The 18418-nt window shown below is 62.5% G+C and overlaps 5 protein-coding genes across 7 annotated transcripts; 2 read left to right on the top strand and 3 right to left on the bottom strand.

Annotated features, from left to right (window-relative positions):
- Positions 1 to 100: 100 nt before the first annotated feature.
- CHLRE_11g467535v5 (uncharacterized protein) lies at positions 101 to 3848 on the bottom strand. Its single transcript, XM_001701373.2, has 5 exons — positions 2939 to 3848; positions 2369 to 2533; positions 1692 to 2003; positions 1375 to 1452; positions 101 to 1026 (listed from the first exon to the last, which is right to left on the bottom strand). The coding sequence occupies exons 1-5, from the start codon at positions 3494 to 3496 to the stop codon at positions 889 to 891; spliced, it is 1251 nt and encodes a 416-aa protein (XP_001701425.1). The 5' UTR covers positions 3497 to 3848; the 3' UTR covers positions 101 to 888.
- A 3890-nt stretch (positions 3849 to 7738) lies between these two features.
- Positions 7739 to 8984, top strand: CHLRE_11g467534v5 (uncharacterized protein). The gene is made up of 2 exons (XM_043067293.1): positions 7739 to 8023; positions 8205 to 8984. The coding sequence occupies exons 1-2, from the start codon at positions 7887 to 7889 to the stop codon at positions 8233 to 8235; spliced, it is 168 nt and encodes a 55-aa protein (XP_042919294.1). The 5' UTR covers positions 7739 to 7886; the 3' UTR covers positions 8236 to 8984.
- A 422-nt stretch (positions 8985 to 9406) lies between these two features.
- CHLRE_11g467533v5 (uncharacterized protein) lies at positions 9407 to 11398 on the bottom strand. Its single transcript, XM_043067292.1, has 4 exons — positions 10742 to 11398; positions 10462 to 10659; positions 10215 to 10336; positions 9407 to 9984 (listed from the first exon to the last, which is right to left on the bottom strand). Exons 1-4 carry the CDS (start codon positions 11207 to 11209, stop codon positions 9672 to 9674), a joined length of 1101 nt encoding a protein of 366 aa, XP_042919293.1. The 5' UTR covers positions 11210 to 11398; the 3' UTR covers positions 9407 to 9671.
- Positions 11399 to 11726: 328 nt separating this feature from the next.
- CHLRE_11g467532v5 (uncharacterized protein) lies at positions 11727 to 14478 on the bottom strand. Of its 3 annotated transcripts, none has more exons than XM_043067291.1 (8): positions 13926 to 14478; positions 13739 to 13831; positions 13241 to 13654; positions 13020 to 13121; positions 12809 to 12898; positions 12358 to 12687; positions 12067 to 12243; positions 11727 to 11994 (listed from the first exon to the last, which is right to left on the bottom strand). In XM_043067291.1, exon 6 carries the CDS (start codon positions 12650 to 12652, stop codon positions 12413 to 12415), a length of 240 nt encoding a protein of 79 aa, XP_042919290.1. In that variant the 5' UTR covers positions 12653 to 12687; positions 12809 to 12898; positions 13020 to 13121; positions 13241 to 13654; positions 13739 to 13831; positions 13926 to 14478; the 3' UTR covers positions 11727 to 11994; positions 12067 to 12243; positions 12358 to 12412. The 3 variants fall into 3 exon arrangements, with proteins under 3 accessions (XP_042919290.1, XP_042919292.1, XP_042919291.1); XM_043067289.1 differs by having other exon boundaries at positions 12067 to 12235; XM_043067290.1 differs by having other exon boundaries at positions 12067 to 12182.
- A 100-nt stretch (positions 14479 to 14578) lies between these two features.
- Positions 14579 to 18349, top strand: CHLRE_11g467531v5 (uncharacterized protein). Its single transcript, XM_043067288.1, has 11 exons — positions 14579 to 14819; positions 15004 to 15130; positions 15293 to 15357; positions 15483 to 15602; positions 15800 to 15861; positions 16104 to 16233; positions 16397 to 16493; positions 16659 to 16847; positions 17012 to 17071; positions 17251 to 17420; positions 17571 to 18349. Exons 1-11 carry the CDS (start codon positions 14658 to 14660, stop codon positions 17652 to 17654), a joined length of 1266 nt encoding a protein of 421 aa, XP_042919289.1. The 5' UTR covers positions 14579 to 14657; the 3' UTR covers positions 17655 to 18349.
- The last annotated feature ends 69 nt before the right edge of the window (positions 18350 to 18418 follow it).

Raw genomic sequence — 18418 nt, 5'->3', positions numbered from 1 at the left:
CGCAACGGACGCCAACGCCTCGTCCCGCCGTGCCTGGGCTGTGGCACCAGCGCCGCCCAGAGTACCGCAGCAACGGCAGCTCAACGGCACATCTGCATAAGCTGTACAAGTTTTACAACAACAGCAGCCTCAGCTGCTGCAGTACCGCCATGTTGACCTGTGCCAAAGGCCCGAAGCTCACAGTCCCATCATACTCACTGACTTCAGTGTTGGGAAGGGCGCCCACTCCGTGGTCAAATCTTCCAAGTCACCGCATGCCCCTTACGTCCGTCCCAATGCTTAAACTTTGTTTATGAGCTAGCCATGACTACAAACCATACACGTACACACAACAGATGAACGCGCAGTCATCCACACGCCACCCGCCGCGAATCCTGCCGTACGCCACCTTGCAGTCGCGGGCTCTAAACTCTGCACTCCGACCCTGCACTCCGACCCTGACCCTGACCCTGATCACAGCCAGCACCGTATTATACACGCCGTCGCAGATTCACCGAGACCATGCCGATTGCTAGGGCGCGCCGGCTTCTGCGTGATGCCTCCGCGACACACAAACTTTCGAAAGTCGCCCGAGCATGGTAAGTCCTGATCTTTTCCCGCCATGACACGGCCCTGAAGGCCGCGGAGCCGCCGGCGTATCCTCACCACACGGCCGTATACGGCGTACAACCCGTGGCTGCATTAGCACTGTTCTTATTTTAATAAGCCAAGTGCGTAGAACCTCTGTCACCGCGAAGCCATGGTACAATACGGTACTGCGCGTCTTCACTCAGCATCAGCCGCCATCCGCTGGAAACCGCGTGCACCCAGGCCCTGACCCACAGCCCGCTTTCACCATTCCCCTAATACTGCTCCCGACGTGGCGGAAAGTGGTGAGATAGCACCACCTTACTTCTTGCCCTTGGAGGCGGCCGCGGCGGCCTTCTCGGCGGCTTCGGCGTCCGCCTTCTCCTGGGCGGCCTTGTCGGCGGCCTGCTTGTTCCAGTAGTCCTGGCCCAGGCGCCACATGACGCTGAACATGATGCCCTGCGGTGCGGGGGAGGTGGTCGGGGGGGGTGTTAGCCGTTCATGCGGAGGGCGGAGTGATTACATCACGAGTATGAAGGGGTGGGGCGGGAGGGGTAGCCAGTTCAGGCTAAACCGGTGGATTGAGAAGTTGTGGGTTGGGTGGGTGCGAGATCCTGCACCCGTGCAATGCCTGGCGGCGTGGCGACGGCCTCAGGTGGGGACGTAGTGGCGCGGCTGCGTGTTTGCCCAACAATAGCAGCACGTCTGGCTGACAGGCCTTGCGCTCTGTTAGCCCCGTGCACACGCCAACAGGCCCTCACCGGCCCAACTCAACCCACCCCACCCTTATACGACCGCGTGGCGCACCTGCATGCCGTTGGTGATGATCTTGGTGCCCAGGCCGCGCACGAACAGGCCCGACACGCCGTCCTTCTTGACCACCTCCTGCAGATCGGGGGTCGAGGGGCGTCGAGATAAGGAACCCGGTTGAGAGCTCAAGGTTGCTAGCCACGGTTGCTAGGGCTGTAGCCTCATCCTCTGGCCAGTGTCCCCGGTTTCTTCTGGCCTCCTCAGCGCAACCATTGCAGCGGTTTGGCCTGCCTGCACTCTTCTTTTGGTCTCGGGTCCCTCCCCACCAATCGTCAAACCTTCCTTCCCCCGCATGTCTCAGCCCCTGCACGCACCTTGACCACGTCGGCATAGGTCATGGGCACGGTGGCGGTCTGCTTGGCCGTCTTGATGACGCGGATGGAGTTGGAGCAGCAGTCACTCACGAAGCTGCTGCAGAAGCCGATGAAGGCGGACCGCAGCAGCTTCTTGGGCAGGTCGTCCTCGTAGCGCGGCAGCCAGGCGTTGAGCGAGTTGTAGGTGGCGAACCAGGGGTAGTGGCCCACGAAGGTGGCCACGGACGCGGCCAGCGCGCCGTGGTACAGCACGGTGGGACCGCCCACCTTGACCTTGTTCACCAGCGCTGCAAAGCCGTTCTTGCCCTCCACCTGAGGTCATCGGTACAGAAAGGCAAGGGCGGAATGGGCGTTGGGGTTTCTAAACTGTGGGTCCCGGCCCGTGCTGCCGTTGAGGCGACGCGACGGCCTTCGCTCAGCAGCCCAAAACGGTTCCATCGCCTGCCCGAAAATTATGACAGGCCCTGCGACCGTCTCGATGCCTAAAGCAGCTTCGTTGACCCCTGGAGTGAGCATGCCAGCGAGGGCGTCTCAAGAATAAAAGATGCCCCCACCACTGTACCACGTGCTGTGCCTTATCTCCGATTCCTCCACGCACACCCGCTGCCGCTCACCCCAGCAACCGCTTCCCCACCAGACAGCCCCACCCCATCAACAGCCGCAGCGTCCGCTCCCACCTGCATAATAGTCTTGCAGGCGTCCACGGGCATGAGCACGATGCGGAACAGGCCGGCGGCCAAGGAGGCGGCCACGGTCTTCATGGCCACGGGCATGTCCACGTCCTCCAGCAGGGCCAGCATGCCAGTGTTGGCGGCGGTATCACCAAAGCGGGACAGTGGGCCCTGGCGGCGGTGCAGATGAAGGGCGGGGGCGGGCGTTGAGGACGGATTGGTGGTTGGTGGGGGTGAGGAGGGCAATGGAGGGGCGCTGTACGGCATATGACTAAAAGGGCCCCTGCACGCGGGACCTGGCTGGTGCACCCCGGGACTGTGCCAAAGAGGCCGTGTGGGGTCGCGGCATGCAACACCACAACGCAGTTGATGCCTTACTCCGAGTCGCCCAGCATTCGTGTATCAGGTTCAAACGAGTCGAGCTTTTCGCTGGTTCGCATCATTGATGCTGAAGCAACCGCTACATTATTCTCACCCGCCCGCCTTTGCTCCCCCGCAGCCCCAAGCATCCCTCACACGCGCCTCCCCTTCGCCCCACCATCCGCATGCCCCCCTTCCAGTGCCCAACGGGCGCACCTGAATGAGCGCGGGCAGCAGGCCCTGGTAGAAGCGCGGGATGCCGCCCTGGGAGTACAGGGTCCGGAGCGCCTCCATGGTGGTGGTGCCATAGCGGTACTGGTAGTTGATGGTGGTGCGCAGCCACATCAGCGACAGCACCTGAATGCCCATAGCAACCATGCCCGGCACACCGCCCGACAGCGCCTTCTTGCCCGCAGTGGACAGGATCTCGCCGATTTCCTTCTTCTTCTTGGGCGCTACGCTCCCCGACGCCTGCTTCGGAGGCGGAGTCATGGTGACGGCTGCCAGGCTGAGGCTGGCGAAAGGAGCAGCGGCCAGGCGAGAGCGCGCCATCGCGCGACGGGACGCAAGCTTACGCCCAGCGACCGCATTTCCGCCAGTGGTGAAGGTGCATGTCGACGCAGTCAGAGGAGCACTGCCCATCGGGACAACTGCGGGCGAGCCCTTCTTCAGCGCCTTCTTGATGCTGAAAGGCTCGTTGCCGCGCTCCTGGCTGAAGCCGAACTGCGGCGGAGCCGCAAAGACCATGCCGCTGGAAGTGCTGGGCACAGCCATCTTTCACAGTTCCAAGTGGAGCAGTTTGCGAGTGATGGTTTATTTGAGTCGAGACGCTTGACAAAGCCTTGCGCGTCTGCACCCTATGGCACCAACTCGGTTAACTGAGCGAGTTACAAGAACTCAGAGCGCGGTGACCGGTTTTACCCCAGCAGATGGCCCCCTGATGCAGGGGCGCGAGTCCTCTTTTTGTGAAGGGGCACACCGCCGACGGTGGACAATTCTATAGAGGCCAAGAAACTTAATTCATATGCATTTGCTTGAGCATAAAAAACGCGAGTATGCTGCTTGTGCAACCCTTGCTGAAAGCGCGCTCAAACTCCGACACATTTCAATACGCTCTTGAAGCATCAATTTGATGGCCTTGCAATAAACATGTCACCTATGAGGAGGTTATGTGTTCGCAGCTGGCCAACGCCCGTAACGGTCACCAGAATGACTGCTGACGCTCGTGACGTTACTGCCGCCCAATCGGAGCTTCAACGTTGCTCGCTAACAGGCCATTGGGAGAAGCGGAGCGCTGATGGGATCGCAGGCGTGGCTGCTTGGCGAGGCTCCGCGCGCATGTCAGTCAACTGCGCCCTGTGCAAATTTGCGTACCAGGCCGCCTCCAAGTTCACACCCCGCCGCGACTACGGCAACCTCACGCTGCTCTCTCCTTCAATCTTCCGCATATGATGCAAAGTGCCACACCTGCCCTTTATGGTGCTGCCTACTGCCTACTGCCTGCTGCCCACTGCTAGCCACTGCTGTAGCCGTACACAGACAGAGGCCGGAATAGCCGTTATTGAAAATGCTTGAAAAAACGCAACACGCACAAGCGAACATGACGTTGTAGAGCCGAGGCCAGTGAGCTAGCACAAGCAAAAAGAAAAGCGTGAGCATGAGCAGCGACCGCAACTGCTACGTTACCTTTGACGAGATAACCGCGCGCCAAGCTGCGCCACTCCGGCGTCCTAATGCTTGTGAATCTCAGCTGGTGTATACGGCTGTCAGAGGCTGGGCTGGCGCAGACTGGCCGCAGACTACCAAGCGAAGGCTGCGATGCGTTGTGATAACGCGAACCCCAAGAGACCCACCTGGAACACAGCCGTATACAGACGCGCATGCGGATACGTCGCATTCTCGCATAACGATGCATGCGTATCTGCGCGACCATTCGTCCCGCCTGCAGATGACTGTCTTATTGCTGTCATCTGGGCTCTGGACCTAGTGGGGCAGGGCAATGCCGCAGAGCTGGCCCTCAGGGTACTTCTTGCAGCATGTCACTACAGAACGTGTATGGGCGGGGTTGGATTGAGCTCGGCGGTTGTAAGTTACTACTTTTACGGACGCGGGGTGGGACTGGGCGCGCATGATGCGATGGACAGGGTAAGGGGCAGGCAGGTTGGTGTAGTCCCGCCCGTAGTGTGCAGCGTATTCCATCCCAGACCCAACATGCAATCTGCATCGTCAAGGCAAGAGTGCGGGCAGGCTGGTAGTTTGCTGACGCGCATTCCTTACGCTCTGGGCGCCCGGCGGCTAGGCGACCGCACCACACACACACACACACACACACACACACACACACACACACACACACACACACACACACACACACACACACACACACACAAACACACACCGCAACGCCACAAACCTGTAACCCAAGCCAGGCAGCCTACACGGCAACCAACGACCGATTGCGCTAGTCATACAATGTTCGGTGTTGTGCGCCGGAAGAGATTGGTCGACTTTCTCCCGGGATCATGTGAAGCATCCCGGGATCAATGGGACGCGGTCGCCAGCTTTTATGGCCGGCGGCAGCGTTGTCGTCAGGACCCACACCAAGCCTTGGCCGTTACACATAAGCATCAGTTCACATAGTCTCCATGACACCAGTGAGAGACGCTCGAGTGGAACTCTACGCTGCCGATGTGGACGGACATGCAGATGTGGACGGACATGCAGCCTGTGGGTGCTTTGCACGGGGCGCCGCTGCACGTTGACGGGACGGATTTTGCACGGACGTGTTTGGCGCATAGTCATATAAACAATGAGCGCATGAGCCGCAGCACCAGAGGGTCGTAGCGGCAGGACGCGGATAGCGAGAGCACCGAGCAAGTGGATCGACTTTGGATCTAGCAAAATAGCGGAGCAAGCAGGGCCGCCGGAGCTTGCCAGTAAATCGGGTGGAGAAGATATTACAGTACTAATCGAGCAAGGCTGCGGTGCAAGACTAGGACTGGCTGCCTTAAGCTGTCGGAGCGGCGAAGGGCCGCGAGGAGCGCAAGCGACGCGCAGGCTTAGTATGGTTGACTTGTAGTGGATGATAGTTTAAGTTGACAACGGTCCCGTGACCGGTTAGCGTGTGCAAGGTGGTAAGCTTAATGCTGGACCTAGACGACTGAGAACTTTACGGATGCCTAGGAGAACGCCGCAGGTGAAGCGCGGCTGTGTTTGGGAGCTGAAAGGGTATTAGTTGCGCGCAGCGATGCAAGTGTTGGCGCAGTGTATGTGTGAGGGACCCGATGGGCCCTTAGCGAAGTTGGTAGCACTTGGGCCCCTCGGCGCAGTTGCTTAGCACTTGCGATTTGGAGCCTAGGCCTGTACGACCTGTACGAGTCCCATCCGGCCAATGCAGGGGCCGACGGGAATATATAAGCGAGCGAGTTGGGGTAGTTCAGTCACTCTCCTCCTCCCAACTCCTCACACCAACTACTCGAGAGTCACTCTTAAATAGACTCTTTAATTACGAGTCTCTAGTATTGTAATACAAGTTGGACAAAGAACGATCCCTTGTATCGCGGCCCCTTGTGCTCGGCGCGAAGTCGCCCGCTCGCGCAAGTCTAGGCTAGCCTTTCCCCTCCCCCACAGGGTGCCTCCCGGCACAACCAAGTACCCGTTCGAAGCCCCCTTCCCCCTCCCCTTACTATCTCTCACCTACTCCGGTTCATCCGAGCCCCAGACTCTCCCCTCTCCCTATCTCTCCCCTACCCCACACCGCTGTGCCTGTTGCCCCCGACCTATCCCCGTAAGTCCTGAGCCGTTACCCGCAGCCCGTCAGTGATAGCCAAGGCCCCTGCCCACACTAGGGTCAAGAGTACCCCAACCCGCATAGCGTACGCCAGCAGAGCCTCTGCGCCAGGTTGCATACGTGTAGTGTCTGGCAGCGATTAGGTACAGCAGCTGATAGCAGGGCGAGCTGGGAGCGAGCCAGAGCAGGGTCCGGTTCGGTAGTTGGGCCTGAGCCCGTTCGGTTAGTGGCAGTAGCAGGGAGTGAGGGAGACAGAGACGGGCGTAAGATAGCGTGAGATAGTACAGGGCCTGGGCCTAGGCAGTGGGGCGGACGGCATTGGACCGGGCACGCACGCCTTGTCTGCGGGTTGGGTCGTCGGGGGCTCTCCCCCCCCTTTCCCTTGGGGTGTTCGCCTCCCCTGCCCCAGATTGCAGGTCGACTGCGACACCTCTGGTCTGAAGAAGTTTTGCTTATCCCTGCACCTGGTCTACCTGACCTGCGTGTGACCAAGTCCCCGACACGCCGTGCCGGCTTGCGGGACCTGCTTGCTTTCCTGTCTCCCCTCTCTTCTCCCTTCCCGTCTCTACCACCCGCCGCGTGCCCCGCACGCGAAGGGTAACCCCAGCTACCGCCGGCGGCGGTGACTCTACTTGGGCAACCCGCCCGACCTTATCTCTCTAATCTCTGATTACCCTGGGCGGCAAGGTTGAGTGAGACAGCCTTTGCCACGGCTGTGCGCCTGCACGCACGCCACCCATCCGGCTCTGTACGAGCCCCTGCTCCTGTTATCCAACCCGCCTAGACCAAACAGCGAAGCCCCTCCCGTGAGTAAAACAGCTACCGACGTCCCCATACGGCGGCGCTGGGCACTGCTGGGATCGAAGAGCCCCCTCTACGGCACGCGATCTGCCCCGACAGCTGTTGACACGCGGCGATAAAGTTAGGCGAAAAAAGTGTCCTGTCATCTCTGGGGGGTCGGCACGCCTTTGTGACCGACAAGCCGCTTTCCAGAGGCTAAACGTTCTGCAAATGCTTGAGTATGTGCATGCTAATGTGTGCTAGTACGTGTTCTGTTGGGTGGAGCGTTCAGAGGGGCATTTGGAGCGTCGAAGACGAAACCTTGCAGTCCCACCCACATGCCGCGTGACGAAACACGATCCCCGCAACACCACCATGACCCGTCATCCTCGTCCTCATTCTCACAAAAGTAACTAGGTCCCCTTCTTCTTCGCGTTGTTGTTGCCCTTCAATGTCGCCAAACTCTTGGCCTTGGTCGCGGCGGTCTTGGGCTTGTCCTTCAATGTTGATCGGCGAAATCTTGGCCTTGTGGGCGGCGGTCTTGGGCTTGGACATGTTGGCTTCTTACTCTCCGCCTTGTTGATAGCCTTGCGGATGGCCGCAAACGGCCCGCTGTCGCCCGCCGGCACGCCGCGGATTGTTCTTGTTGCTTGGCGCGGCCCTTCCAGCTGGCGTCCTGAAGCCACGCCTTCACCTCCTTCGCGTCTAGGGCAGTCAGCTGGTGGCTGTAGGTGTGTAGAGACATGCTAGTACAAACTTCAGCGCTGGCTTGGCTGGTTCCGTTTTAAAACATGGGGCCTTTCCCAGTCGAAACTACCCCTCCCTGACATGCGTGACCGGATTCTCGGCTGGTAAACTACCCCTCATCGCCATCACCATACTGCGCATGCCGTACTCTCCTCCCACCCGCAGATCCAGAAGAACATGGCGGGTATTGGAGTAGCCTGGAGAAGGCCATGGCCTCAATCATCGACGTGCGTTGCGGAACTAATGCGTACGTAGACCTGAGCGGAAGGCGGAGTGGGCTTGCAGGTGGCACGAGAGCAGGCAGTCAGTAGCGCAAGTTGCGAATTCACATGTTACCTCGTAACCGACAGTAAACGCCGTGGACGGTCGGGCCCATGGCTGGCTGACGGAAGGTGGTTGCTGTATTGGGATGGCTGGGCTGGGCGACGGCGGGCGGGCTGGCGTTGGGACTACCAGAAAGGATGCGCCCGAAACCAACCTGGAGAACACCAGCGCCACCGGTGTTCAGTACGACATGTATGGGAGGGAGGGAGGGACAGGAGGCGTAATGCACAGCAGCGTGGAAGCTATGGCGCTAGGCGTGAGGCAATCAACGTCAACCCCCAAACAGCCGCGAGGACATGGTGCGTAAGCCGGGCTGCGGGCTGTGGCTGCGGGCTGCGTGGGGTGGCTAAACGAAGAACACTAGGTACAGAGAAGTGATGGATGCGGTTAAATGAGCAAGTGCGCCGGGTGGCCGAGGAAGTATGGCTCGACCCGGTCGCAATGCGGCATGGGCGCGTGCGATGCATGCCGTGCGACACGAGGAAGCAACATGCAGCAAACACAACCGAGGCCTCCAAAGCGCGGCAAGGGACGCAAACAAACGCAAACAACGAGGCAAGGGACGCAACACAGCAAGCAGGTGACGGGTGCGGACCGCATTGCGGTTCCCCACACCCGTCATGAAACCGGCAGCCGCACGGGGCGGCGGCCGCGGGCCGGGTGGGGGCAGGTGCGTTAGTGGGGTGCATGCGCTGGCTAGGGGTACTGCAAGCAAGGCACACGCTACTCGACACACTGAAGCCCCTGGATCGGCCGGTATCGCCGGTATCGTCATCTCCAGAGGTCTGTGAAGGGGTTCGGAAGCCGCCGCCGCGCACTCCCGCAACGAATACTCCTGTTGGGATGACGCGACGGCGACAGGCCGCCACGGGGGCGGCGGCACGTATCCAAGGCGGCCGCGGGGGCCCAGGCTCAAGCAACCTGGAGACCATCGCAAACACCACAACCGCCTGCCCTCAGTTCTGTGGGCTGCTACTGCTGCTGGTCGAGACGGCCGCCGACCGGCTGCATCCTGCTGCGCCATCGGGCGCCAGCCGCGCGTTCTTTGTTAACAATGTAACATATGGGGCACGCAATACGCGCGCGCGTGCGCAATGCGCCAGTCACTTAGACAAGTGATCCCCGGTCACGGGAAAAGGGGCTGAGCCCCTCCACTCTCTGAGGCCGAACAACCTCATCGCCCGGACATAGCCGGGGTCGGTTTCCACAGGCACATAGCCACACCTAGGGCCTAGCAATCGCGATGTCCAGCAGAGCCAACCGCAGCCAGACACAGCACACTTGTCAACAGCCGCACTACCGTACTCGTCATGCCGCTACGCATGCCGCTACGCATGCCCTGCCAGCCCCACCGCGGACCGCTACCTGGACACCAGCCGGCTCCTCAGCCTGCGCGCTTGCGCCGCTTCTTGGGCGGCGCTGCGCTCGCCTCCTCCACGTGGCCTTTCCCGCCCCCTCCGCTACCAAGATGTGCGCACGCACCCCCGCTGCTGCCGCCGCCGCCGCCGCCGCTGCCACCGCCGCCGCCGCCGCCAGTCTGCAGCGATGCAGGTCGCTTGTGCCCCAGCAGCATCTCCACCAGCGCGTGCCGGATGTTGGTTGTGGAGTTGACGTCACGTCCCTGCACCGTCGGGAGGGTAGAGTGAGTGATTCCCACTGATCCCACGACTGAGCCGTCACCCAGCCGTCACCCAGCCATCACCCACTGAGCCCCACTGAGCCCACGACTGAGCCCCACTGAGCCCCACTGAGCCGTCACCCAGCCAGCCATCACCCACTGAGCCCCACTGAGCCGCCACCCAGCCACCCATCCATCGCCCAGCCAGCCGCCCGCCCACAAAGTGGACTCACCCACACCGTCCCGCAGTGGTTGCACACTTGGACTTGGTGAGCACGTAAGCCCCCCATGGCACGACCGCCTGCAGGCAGCGCTGCCCGTCGCCGAGTAAGCGCCGCCCGCACTTCGCACACACCTGGGGAGGGAGGGGGCAGGAGTACAGTGTGAACCTTGCTGGCTACCCGGCTACCAGTACACGAGCCCCATCCTGTCCACCCGACCACCTGTCTACTCATTCCAACCCGTCTGCTCTCATCTTGCCTGCGATGTGTAGAACTCGTCCACGTACACCACCAGGTGCGCGTACTTGTCCACCAGCAGGCGGAGCAGTGCCCGGTTTGGGCCCCGCCCCGACCTGCTGATGCAACCGCCATAGCCAGTGTTGGCGTTGCCCCAGCCAACAATGACCTCCTCCTTGGGCCTTCCACCAGCCAGCTGCTGCGTCTTGTGCTCCAGCACCTGTACCCGTGGCATAGGTGTAGCGTCAGCGCAATGCAGTTGGTGTGGGTGCATCTGCTGGTCCCCTCCCCTCAACCCCCACCTTCTGCGTCCGCACATGGACAGTCAGGCGCCACCGCCGCTGGCCCCACTGCCGGTAGAAACGGAGTAGGTGCCACAGCCCGTACTGTTGCACCGGCGCAGGCGCAGACCCCGCAGCCGCCGCCGCGTCCACGCCACCTCCAGAGTAGAGGTAGCGTATTCGCAGCTCATGGTCAGCTGCCGACGCCACCCGCGCGCTGGGTATCCCCGCCTGACAGCGCTTGAGCGCCGGCTGCTCCTTTAGCCGTGCCTGCAGCCACAGCCGACGGCCTGTCTGGCCTGTGTAGTGGCGGTAGCCAGCGCCAGACAGCCGGGTAAAGCAGGCGCGCTGCTGGCGGCGCCGTTCTGTTGCGGCACGCTGATGCGTGTGCTGGCGCGTGCCCCGCCACCCTTGCGCCGCCACCTCCGTTTCTGCCCCCGCCGACGCCGTCGCTGCTGTCGCCGCTGCCGCCGCTGCTGCTGCTGCCATCGCCGCTGTTGCCGTCACCGCCGTCGCTGCAGTGGGGGCTGGGCAGGCCCAGGAGGGCCATCTGGGCCACGCCAGACGTGCGCGGCTCGTGGCCGGCCACTGTAGCTGTGCGGTGAGAAGCCTGGCATTGACCCGACACAGGCCACCAGGTAGTTGCCTACGCTGGGATCAACGCCCACGATGCGCATGGGGCTAAGGGTTGCCTGCTCAAAGACAGCCAGCGGATCGCCAGCCGCGACCACGCCCGGCACTGGGTTGTCCCCGGGTGCCCGGCCCGGCCCGCCACGGGGCCCACGCTGGTCATCGTCTTCATTGCCACTCCCTCCGCTGCCGTGCGCCCGCCCGCCGCCACGCCCGCGCGCTCGGCTGGCCGCGCGCCCGCGCGACGGGCTGTTGTGCGCCCGCGTGCCGCCACGCCCGCGCGCTCGGCTGCCCGCGCGCCCGCGCGACGGGCTGCTGTCCGTCCCGCTGCCGCCAGCCGCAGTAGCCTTCTTCAGGGCCACACATGCAGCGGCACCGTCCGTGCGCAGGAAGCCGGCAAACTCCCAGCCGTCCCATGCATTGCGCTGGGTTTGGAACCCGGCGACCAGCCAAGGGTCATGCCCTGGCTCCAGCCCCTGCCGCTGCAGCCACGGTTCAAACGACGCGGCTGAGTTCGCAAATGCTCGCCAACCACTCTCCACAGCGCTCTGCACCGCCTTGTGCACTTCTGCCGCCCCACCGTTATCCCGCTCTGCAGCAGCCGCGGCCTCCCAAGCAACCACTTCGCGGTTGATGAGCACCTCCTACAACGGCATCGTGCAAAGTTAGGCCGTGTGTGGCATCTTCAATGCCCTCCCCTCCCCCGCCCAGCCCACCTGCAGAACCGTGTTGGTGATGGGCACGTGGACAAGGTGATGTTCCCACGCACATGTGAGAAGTGCGGTGTGAAGAAGACGTACTCCATGTCCAAGGAGGAGGCGCTCAAGCACGCCTTGAGGAAGTCGCCGTGAGCGTCATCGTCGAAGAAAGGAAGGGGCGTGGCCTCTAAGGTGCTTGAAGCACAGGGCATTGGATGAGCATTGTGCCAGGTTAAGCTCAGCAGCAGGTGGCGGGGATGGGTAGCCGCGGTTGGAGCGGACATAGCGGTTGGCTCACCCGCAACTCACCAGGTTGGGGATAGGCGAGGAAGCCGACTTGACGGATTAATTCGCTGACCCCAACCTACGTGCCCAGGTCGGCGGCTGTTCTGTAGCGGACAACGCAGCAGTGGAGGTTGGGGGCGGGCTGGCACTGGTGAACAGGCACTGGTGAACTGGCACTGGTGAACTGCCGGTGATTGCAGCTCTTCACATTGCAGGTCAAGTAGAAGCCGCCCAGATGGGGCCTGCCGTCATGGACCCGCCCAGCCTTGGCGGCCGCCACCGCGGCGGGGTCGCTCGGGTCCTTGCCCGCCGCCAGCATCCCGGCGCGGAAGGCGCCGCTGCCCGCGCTGCTACCTACATTTGCAGGGCGGCGGCGCGCCAATCTCACCCACGTGCAGGAACGCCAACAGGCAAAACACTAAGCGCGATTTGGCCAGTAGCGCGAGTGGCCGGCACGACAACTTGCACCGCTCACCCTTGGCGGCCGCCACCGCGGCGGGGTCGCTCGGGTCCTTGCCCGCCGCCAGCATCCCGGCGCGGAAGGCGCCGCTGCCCGCGCTGCTACCTACATTTGCAGGGCGGCGGCGCGCCAATCTCACCCACGTGCAGGAACGCGAACAGGCAAAACACTAAGCGCGATTTGGCCAGTGGCGCGAGTGGCCGGCACGACAACTTGCACCGCTCACCCTTGGCGGCCGCCACCGCGGCGGGGTCGCTCGGGTCCTTGCCCGCCGCCAGCATCCCGGCGCGGAAGGCGCCGCTGCCCGCGCTGCCCACTCCAAGGGCACCTGCGGCCGCGATCACAGGGCGGCGGCGCGCCAATCTCACCCACGTGCAGGAACGTGCGGCTGAAGTGGACGGAGGTGACGCAAACAAGCGGCCGGTTGCGCGGCTGGTTGGCGCTCACCTGCCGCACCCGGGCCGGCAGACGCCAAGTACGCCAGCGTGACTTCGGTGCTGCTGCGCACCACGTCGTGCACGGCCCGCACGGTCTCACAGAACAGCACATGCGGGAACATGTACTTCGCAAGATGGCAGGCATCGTCACAGGCATCCCCCAGGCAGACATCGCCGAGGATGACCGCCAGCGTGGCCAGGCGCTGGATCAGGCTGTCCTCGAGCCCCACGGCCCACACCCAAGTGCTGCGTGCACCAACTCCAGGTTGGCCCGCGACCACTGCCCCGGCCGCTCCGGGACGCAAAGCGCCTTGAGCGCGTATAGCACCTCGCGCAGCAGGCTGACCACCGTCAGCTTGGCGGCGTGCACACACGATGAACTGGTGCCGGGACAGGACACCCCGTTCGGCCACAGATCGTCCCCCTGCGCGCATCCAAGGGTTCCAATCTAGGGGTCCAGGGGCGCGACACTAGTGGAGCATGCATGTCCCCTTACTCGCACACTCACCGGGGCCGTGTCGATGTCCATGAGACCAGCAGTTTGGAGGATGGGCACCTCCAGCAGGGATGGAATGGTACCCTTGGCCGCCACCACGAAACCCTGGTCAGCAGGCAAGTGTGTACGGATGCTGATTAGGATAATAGCGTACTGACCCTGTTCCGACTGACCCCCTAGTGACTAACTTGCACCACACCTGCAGATGCGGCGTCAGGATGGTGGCGCCGTGCTCCAGTGCGAGAATCATGGTGACCACCTTGGGGATGTATGTTGCGCATCTTCTCGAGCACGGAAGCCATGTTGCGCTTGGGCACCGGCAGGCCCCGAGTTTGTTCCTGCGCAGCACGCCACTTATTTAGGCCCTCGGGCGCCTCGGGCCCTTTACCTCGCAACGAGTCGCCACAGTCGCCAGTCATTTAAAGTCCATGGACGCGCGAGGTCGCTTCTCGCTCCGGCCGAGTTTTACCTGCTGCCTATTTTTCTACAATAGGGAATAGCAGCAGTAATGCGCCAGTCACTTAGACAAAGACAGGGTTGCACACATACGGTTAAGGATAAAGGAAGTATTGTGGAACGCAGACCTCGTGGATGAACCATCGGGGTATTATAGCTGTGCCCAGGGCCGTGCCAGGTCTTGAGGGGGGGGGTGCCACCCCTACCTGTGCCAGGTCGCACGCCCTGTCGCGCCAACGGCTGCCGCTGGCGGGGCGGGTTCTGAGCCGCCCGTTGCCGGGTGTCTGCTGCCGTACTTACAAAGGCTTCAACACGTTTTGTGCTGACCCTCTTGCTGCGTTGCGGGCGAACTGGTGTCGCGGCCTTCCGTACGTCGCCACGTCACGTTCGATGTATCGGAACTGGTGCCTCCCAACCGGTGCCCTGTGCGCCTGCATTTACACCCAAACATTTCCATAAACACTCACTAACAAACATGAAAGGCGTGTTGCAAAAGATTGGCTCTTTGCGAACAACTGGCCGTGGCCCCAGCGCCGATGGCGGGGGCGACCCTGGCCAGCAGCGCGGCAGCTCGGTGACCCTTTCTATCATTGACCAGCATGTTGCGCGGCTCAAGCAAGCAGAGGAGGCTCGCAAGGTGACCGACAAAGCTTGCATGCGTTTCACTAAGCGCCTGCGCGCTCGGGCCCTTGCGTGTCGCAATCCAAACGTGATTGAAACTGCGAGCATTACGGTAGCAGTGGCAGCGAAGGGTACAGCGGCCCAGCGAGTTGTCGGAACCCCCAACCAACCGCCTCTTTCTGGCGTCTTTTTCGTTCCAGGCTCGCGAGGCGCTCCTTACTGGACTCAAACCATTCGTGCTCGATAACACCCTGGTCGAGTGCCTCGCTTCCGGCTCCGAGACCCTTGAGGACAAGCTGGAGGCCTTGTCGTGCACGCGCGCGTGCGGTACGAGCTTGTTATTTAAATAATATGTACCATGTTGTAGCTGATGCGAGGCTCTGGTGTTGCAATAAGGCACCATCTACTTCTAGAAGGTCAACCGCGTGGTTGCGCCGTGCGCTTTTACAGCCACCTCGACCTACTTGGCCCTTGCGACCGCTTCCACAGGCCTGCAGAACGTCGTTCTGGCCGCGTTTGTGAAGGAGCGCACACCAGACCTGCCGTTTCTGCAGGTGATATGGGGGGCCGCCAGCGCTGGAATGGCGGCCTGCGCGTCCTCTAATCCTCCTTCCATCCTCTCGCTGCTCCGAACCCCATCTTCCCTCCCATCCCCGCGCTTCCTCGGCCCCGGCCCCAGGCGCTGCACTCATCCAAGCTGATTGACGAGCACTGCTTCGCCTTCAGTGAGCTGTATGACGCGCACGGGTCTGACCTGCCCGGCCAGGACCTGCCGTTTGGGCTGGCCAAGATGATCCAGGTGGGCCGGGGGAGTGGGGGGCGGGAGCCTTGGGGGGTAGGGGGGAGCAGGGGCACGGGCAAGAGGCACGCGAGGACACGTAGGCGCATGTACAGGGCATTGTGCACCAAGACGTGGTTGCGCACGGCTACACCAGGAACAGTGTTGCATCCACCCTTGGACACGTTTCCCACCCCTCTGCGATCACACGAACACAGTACGGCATCCAAAACGCCATCCTGGAGGTGGACGTGGCGGCGCCGTACATCAATTGGGACAAGTGAGAGGTCGGGGGGCATTGGGGGGAAGGGCAGGCCCCAAGCGCCGGCGGGGCAGGACTCCAGACGTCAGGGGTGCGGGTTGGAGGTTATACGGCCCCACTGGAAGTGAGCAGCGGCTAGGGTGGCTTGCCCGCCTGTGCCTGTCAGAACCCAGAAGTGGCTGCCCGTGCTCACCCACTCGCTGTCCCATTGCGCCACTCTGCGCCACTCCCGTACCCCCGCCCCACCCCCACCTCCCCAGGTACCACATTGAGGATCTGTGTGCGCTGGTGGAGAGCCGCTGCCGCTGGGTGGCCAGCAACCTGTACGCGGGCCGCCCGACACAGCCCGCCAGCTACGTGCACCTGAGAGACTTCTCTGCGGCCATGCAGGTTGCCGGGGGCGTGGGGGAAAGGGCGGGGGTACGGGAGTTGCATCGGGTGTTCCCCTTTGCGCCCCATACTGCGACTGAGGTTGATGCTCACCGCTCTTGCTCCCCTCCGACGGAACCCTGTGCCCCGCCTCTGCTGCCCCGCCTCCGCTACCTCTTCCCAGTCCGCGCCCGCCCGGCTCCTGACGCTGGTGGAGGCCCTGGCCCGCCTGGACCCGGCGGTGCGGCCCCGCGGCCTGCTCATCAACCAGCCGGCAGCGGGTGAGCGGGCAGAGCGGCGCACGTGCAGACCTGAGGGGGCGAGGGATTCGACTCATCTGAGTTGGACGACTGCGGGTTGTAGGGTCGGACGGGACCATCAGCAATGTGGTGCGAGCTCTTGCGCTTTACGCGGCCCCCTGCTTTGATTGCGTCCGGCACCTGCAGGCCAGTTCCCGTTTGAGGCTGCGCCCTGTGTCGCGGCTGTGCGGGGCGTGATGGACGCGGCGGGCTGGTCGGAGGGCCTGCTGGCGGTGCACGTGGGCAGTGCGCCCGGGTACGGCCTGGCACACGCCACGGTGCTGGAGTGCCTGGCGGCCGGCTGCGGCGGCGTCATGGCGGCACTGTGCGAGGAGGGTGAGTGCGAGGAGGAAGCGGGGCCGGACTGGGCTGGGGTTTGACACATGTCGTGTCTTGTTGTATGGCCTGTCGTGTGCCCATGGCATTGAACTCCTCGCCCGCTGTTTCATTCAGCGTAACTCTCATTCCTACCCACGCACCCCCATTCTCGCCACCCCCAGCCGACCCCGCCTCCAGCCACGCCTCCTCCATGCTGGACCTGGTCAACCTGGCGCGACTGGGTGCGTGGGACTGGGCCCAGTGGAGGACACGTGGAGAAAGCGGGAGAGGAGTATGGCAAGATGAGAACATTTGGATTAAAGACACTGGTACATTAGCTGTATGATGTGCCGTGGGTATCGATGTGCACTGAACTCAAGGCGTGCCACCTGGGCCGCCTCCTTCCTTTCCCTCCCCCAAGGCAACAAGCACGTGGGTGAGCGCTTCCACATGGACCGGCTGCGGGCCGCCGCCAAGCAGGTGTCAGCCATCATGGCCCGGGCCAAGGCCGCGGCGGCAGCGGCACCCCAGACCGCAGCCGCCGGGGGCAGTGCAGGCACGCAGCGCGGCGCGGCGATGACGGCCGTGGAGGTGAGGGAGGTGTGGCGGGTGGCGGCGTCCTCTGTGCCGGGGACAGGATCTGCAAATAAGCCCCCATTGACAATTCCGGTCAGGCCCTCAGACCGCCAACCACGACATTCCCGTCTTCCCCATCCTACCCTGCCCCTGTCTGCTGCGCAGCCTCCGACCGGCTCACCCGCCAAGACGCTGCCACGCGCCATCCCAGCCGACCAGCGCAAGCTACTCATCCCTGGACACGCTTGATGTACGGTGGAGGCAGTCCGGCGGACCTGGCTGTACCAGGGGCAGCGCCCTGCAGGCGATGTGCGGCTCGTGTGGCGCACACGGGTAAGTGTGTTGTGTGAAGGCGAGGCGGAGGGTGGTCAAGGGGACAGATGGCACGGCCGGGCTCTACCGGCCGTCGGTAGCTGGTCTGTGTTTCCAAAGTTTGACTCTTATGTAAGTATCGCGCTATGTAAGACAAGGTAACGGTGTTGAACGTCGTAAACTGCTCAGTGTGAAATGGATGGTAGGTGTGGAATTGTGTGGAATGGACCCTGTACAAGACGTCCGTTTGGCTGGTGCAACGCAGTGGGCCTCAATGGGCAGTACATATCCGGTGCACGAAGGGTTGGGTTGAGCTGTTATTTGACGTGGATGTATACAACAAAGTTTCAGACAAAGTTTACGTTGACTGTTTTGACTCAGGAACGGCAGGCATTAGCGGGAAACGAGGCAGACCGCCGCGTCAGTCGCATGCACGGTTGGTTTAGCGTGCTTTGGGCTCAAGAAGGTGACATTATGGCAGCTTGTCGTCTGCTAAGGACCAGTGAGGCGCAACGGCGGCGGCATACGTTTCTAGTAGGGGCAGAGCCGGGCAGAGGAGGAGTGGGGGCCATGCGTGCACCACTGCGGCAGCGTTGCAGCCGCTAGTAACTAAACTGTAAACTAGCTCACTCTGGGGCACGGCAAAAACATGGCGAACAGGGGCAACAGCGCAAGGGTCGTGTCCACTTCCTTGCGGGACT

The sequence above is a fragment of the Chlamydomonas reinhardtii genome, chromosome 11 (genome assembly GCF_000002595.2).
Source record: "Chlamydomonas reinhardtii strain CC-503 cw92 mt+ chromosome 11, whole genome shotgun sequence".
Lineage (NCBI taxonomy): Eukaryota > Viridiplantae > Chlorophyta > Chlorophyceae > Chlamydomonadales > Chlamydomonadaceae > Chlamydomonas > Chlamydomonas reinhardtii.
The sequence above is the reverse complement of the archived record's forward strand: the minus strand, read 5'-3'. Positions and strand labels throughout refer to the sequence as shown.

Coding starts and splice junctions, on each gene's coding strand:
- CHLRE_11g467535v5 (XM_001701373.2), bottom strand. CDS start 3,496: ATGGCTGTGCCCAGCACTTCCAGCGGCATGGTCTTTGCGGCTCCGCCG. Junction 2,534..2,938: donor TGCTGCCCGCGCTCATTCAG/GTGCGCCCGTTG, acceptor CACCGCCGCCAG/GGCCCACTGTCCCGCTTTGG. Junction 1,453..1,691: donor CCTATGCCGACGTGGTCAAG/GTGCGTGCAGGG, acceptor CCCGATCTGCAG/GAGGTGGTCAAGAAGGACGG.
- CHLRE_11g467534v5 (XM_043067293.1), top strand. CDS start 7,887: ATGGCCGCAAACGGCCCGCTGTCGCCCGCCGGCACGCCGCGGATTGTT. Junction 8,024..8,204: donor CAGTCAGCTGGTGGCTGTAG/GTGTGTAGAGAC, acceptor TCCCACCCGCAG/ATCCAGAAGAACATGGCGGG.
- CHLRE_11g467533v5 (XM_043067292.1), bottom strand. CDS start 11,209: ATGGCAGCAGCAGCAGCGGCGGCAGCGGCGACAGCAGCGACGGCGTCG. Junction 10,337..10,461: donor ACGAGTTCTACACATCGCAG/GCAAGATGAGAG, acceptor CTCCCTCCCCAG/GTGTGTGCGAAGTGCGGGCG. Junction 9,985..10,214: donor ACCACTGCGGGACGGTGTGG/GTGAGTCCACTT, acceptor CCGACGGTGCAG/GGACGTGACGTCAACTCCAC.
- CHLRE_11g467532v5 (XM_043067291.1), bottom strand. CDS start 12,652: ATGCTGGCGGCGGGCAAGGACCCGAGCGACCCCGCCGCGGTGGCGGCC.
- CHLRE_11g467531v5 (XM_043067288.1), top strand. CDS start 14,658: ATGAAAGGCGTGTTGCAAAAGATTGGCTCTTTGCGAACAACTGGCCGT. Junction 15,131..15,292: donor GTCGTGCACGCGCGCGTGCG/GTACGAGCTTGT, acceptor CCGCTTCCACAG/GCCTGCAGAACGTCGTTCTG. Junction 16,494..16,658: donor CATCAACCAGCCGGCAGCGG/GTGAGCGGGCAG, acceptor CGGCACCTGCAG/GCCAGTTCCCGTTTGAGGCT.